This window comes from Pavona decussata, unplaced genomic scaffold, assembly GCF_977016875.1.
Source record: "Pavona decussata unplaced genomic scaffold, jaPavDecu1.1 SCAFFOLD_195, whole genome shotgun sequence".
Lineage (NCBI taxonomy): Eukaryota > Metazoa > Cnidaria > Anthozoa > Scleractinia > Agariciidae > Pavona > Pavona decussata.
In genome coordinates this window covers 1,677,430-1,680,495 of record NW_028145604.1, presented here as the reverse complement: position 1 = coordinate 1,680,495, position 3,066 = coordinate 1,677,430, and the positions used below count along the sequence as shown (strand labels likewise).

General features: G+C 39.5%; 1 protein-coding gene across 4 annotated transcripts in view; it reads left to right on the top strand.

The window, feature by feature from the left end:
- Window positions 1-12: 12 nt before the first annotated feature.
- The window catches only part of LOC146461668 (tRNA wybutosine-synthesizing protein 4-like), a 47,005-nt gene continuing 43,951 nt past the window's right edge, over window positions 13-3,066 (top strand). For 3 of the 4 annotated variants that reach the window (XM_085086760.1, XM_085086759.1, XM_085086758.1), the window contains exons 1-6: window positions 13-127; window positions 394-518; window positions 1,298-1,382; window positions 1,536-1,619; window positions 1,742-1,853; window positions 2,780-2,930. In XM_085086760.1, the coding sequence (XP_084942886.1) occupies window positions 50-127; window positions 394-518; window positions 1,298-1,382; window positions 1,536-1,619; window positions 1,742-1,853; window positions 2,780-2,930 (635 nt within the window). In that variant the 5' untranslated portion in view covers window positions 13-49. The remainder of the gene's footprint in view (window positions 128-393; window positions 519-1,297; window positions 1,383-1,535; window positions 1,620-1,741; window positions 1,854-2,779; window positions 2,931-3,066) is intronic. The other variant, XM_085086757.1, reaches the window with a different exon arrangement.

The window sequence follows — 3,066 nt, the reverse complement described above, 5'->3', positions numbered from 1 at the left end:
AATGACTACTGGTCAGCGGTAATTGTCTAGTTCCAGTCTCTCTCGGGAGATGAACCAGAAAGATGGCGGACGAAACTGGCCTCTGATGCATTTCAGTGAAATGTTTAAGCACAAGACAGATACTCAGGTAATATTTTGTCACGCTTTTACTTGTACCTTTTGCACTTTTGTTACTTTATATTTGAATTTTTTTAGTATACCTTATCATCGGCCAGTCTATAAAACACAAGTTGCGGCCATCCATCTATGATCATCTACTGATCTACAGATTTGATTTTTGATTAATCCTTCACTTCTTAAACTTTTTACTATTCAGATTAAATGATCGGTTAGAGCTATGCACATTGAAAAAAATTACAGGCGTGATACAGTTGTTATCTTACTGCACCGTAGGTCCAGGGAACAAATGATCGTGCTACGCTCAGCAAACTTTCCACTGTCACGCTAGGATACTATGAGGACAAGTTTCTGCAATATTTCGTCTCCAAAGCTTCCAGAAGGGCGCCAATAATTCATAGGTAATGGCATATGGATGAATGTTTGACACTACAGGGGTGTAGCCCAGACTGTCCACTTCACAAGAGGTGACTGTCATACAGAAGTGTCTGTCTGATCTTAGAGTACTCAGGCTGTACATGGTAAAGGAAGTCAGCCACAAAGAGGTGTCTGCCATATAAAAGTGTCTGTCTTAGAAAGGAGTCTGTCTTAGAAAGGCTTTCATCTTAAAGAGGTGTCCATCTTAGAAAGATGTCTGTCTTAGCGTGGTGTCTGTCTCAAAGAGGTGTATGTCAAAGAGAGATGTCTGTCCTAGAGAGGTGTCTGTCTTAGTGAGGTGTCCATCAAAGAGAGGTGTCTGTCATTGACAGGTGTGTGCTCTAAAGAGGGGCCTGATGTAGAGAGGTGTCTGTCTTAGCAAAGTGTCTGTCATATAGATGTGTGTGTCCTAGAGAGGTGTCTGTCTTAGTGAGGTGTCTGTCATAGAGAGGTGTCTGTCCTAGAGAGGTGTCTGTGTTAGTGAGGTGTCTGTCATAGAGAAGTGTGTGTTCTAAAGAGCTGCCTGATGTGGAGAGGTGTGTGCCTTAGGGAGGTGTCTGTCTTGTTGCATGAAAGCTGTGTAATAAGGACAGCGTTAGAGGAAGTTCATTCACTCACTCATCTTTCCATCCCAGTGAGGCGTAAGGCTTCATTAGAGGAGGCTACACAAATTTTATTGAAGCTTTATGTTAGTTAATAAATTCCAAACTGGCTTCTGATTGTAGGTGTTTACTATGCAAAACATATGTTATCTGTCTCACAGGTCATACTACATTAGAGCCAAGGCAATTCATTTTATGGTGAAAGGATTTCTGCAAAGTTTGAACCTTAAAAGTTCACAGAAGCAGGTACAAAGCAGTCTTTATTTCAAAATTACCGTGATTAGTAGAAAATAAGAAATCTAACCTTTAGACCAGCAAGTATTTTTATTTTTTTATATCAGTTGCCCATATGCTGTAATGTAAATTCCTGTTTTGATTGTTCCCTACCATTTCTTGTAGATAGTTTGTCTGGGAGCTGGATTTGATACACTCTTCTTTTCACTTGCTGATAAAGGATTTTTGAAAGACACAAAATATTTTGAGGTAAGAGGAGCTGTTAAAGTTTTAAGTTACAAGGAAAGCAGCTATGATGTTTTCAGTGGTCTATTATATATCTTTTAATTTTTTGCTAACTGATCATTTGTTATTATCCTGGTTTTATGTAGGTTGATTTTCCAGAAGTTGTCAAACAGAAAGCAAGTTTGATTCTACAGAACAAAGAATTATCTCAAGCACTTGGTACAACCACTTCACATAATGAACAGTGGCTTGGAGGAGGTAGCTTAATATTCTTATTGTTGTTTTGTTTGTTGTTGTTGTTTTGAATGTAAATTATGTGAAAATTGTATGATCAGTTAGAAGTGTGCTTCAGTGGAACATGAAGTCCTTGCAATCCCAGACTGGGAGAGAGGTGGGGCTTAATCTCTCCATAGTCACTTAATTTATGGGAGTGTGATGGCCTGTACTAAAACTCTAACCCTTTACTAGAGCTACATGTACACTTCCACATTAACACCTCCTGCCTTTCCTGCCCTCTCCATTCCACCAAATAAGTGTAAATTAATGCTGTAGGGAAGAGGCAGCATGGCCTAGTGGTTTGGGCACCAGACTTGTAATCTGGAGGTCCCGCGTTCAAGTCCTGCACTTACCACTTGGATTTGTTTTACGGAAGCCCCGTTTTCAAATCCAAGGCCACGCTTTGTAAATAGCCAACTGGCCCCAGTTGTTCAAAGGCCGGATAACTTTATCCGGTGGATAAGGCACTATTCAGGGTCTAAAATATACTTCACGTTAAACGTTGTACAAGGTTTTCCTACACTAACAAACTTAACTGTGGTTAGAGTATGCATATTCGCTTGTGCACGAGGAAACACTGAAATATTTGCACAGATTGAAACTGTCGGATAGTGACTTATCCACTGGATAAAGTTATCCGGCCTTTGAACAACTGAAGCCTGGTTTACCTCCCACCAGTTGGGATTTTTCACAAATGTTATGTTCAGTTTGTATATTTATTTCACTGATTTATAGTGTCACCAATCAGTGCTAGAGTGCCAAATACTTCGACACCTTAACACAAAGTCATTTATTTATTTGTTTATTTATTTATTTATTTATGTTTAAAGTTAATAAACATGGATACTTGACATGATACCATTTGTGTAATTCGAGTCTGCTGTGAATTATACTGTTCTACTAAACAGGTATTAACAGTGAAAAATACTCTTTACTGGGCTGTAACTTAAAGAATCGATCAGCGCTGAAGACCTGCCTTCTTAAATGTGGACTGAACACCTCTTCTCCAACCTTGCTGCTGTCTGAAGTCGTACTTACATACATTGACCCACCACAAAGGTATAGCTAAAGAATGTCACCTCTAATCAAACAAGAAAGGAGTCATTGAATCACTAGTCTCCCTCACTGAAGCTCTTTTGGCTTGTCACGCAATCTTTCCTCCCCAACGAATGCTGGGGAGGAAAGATTGCATGAC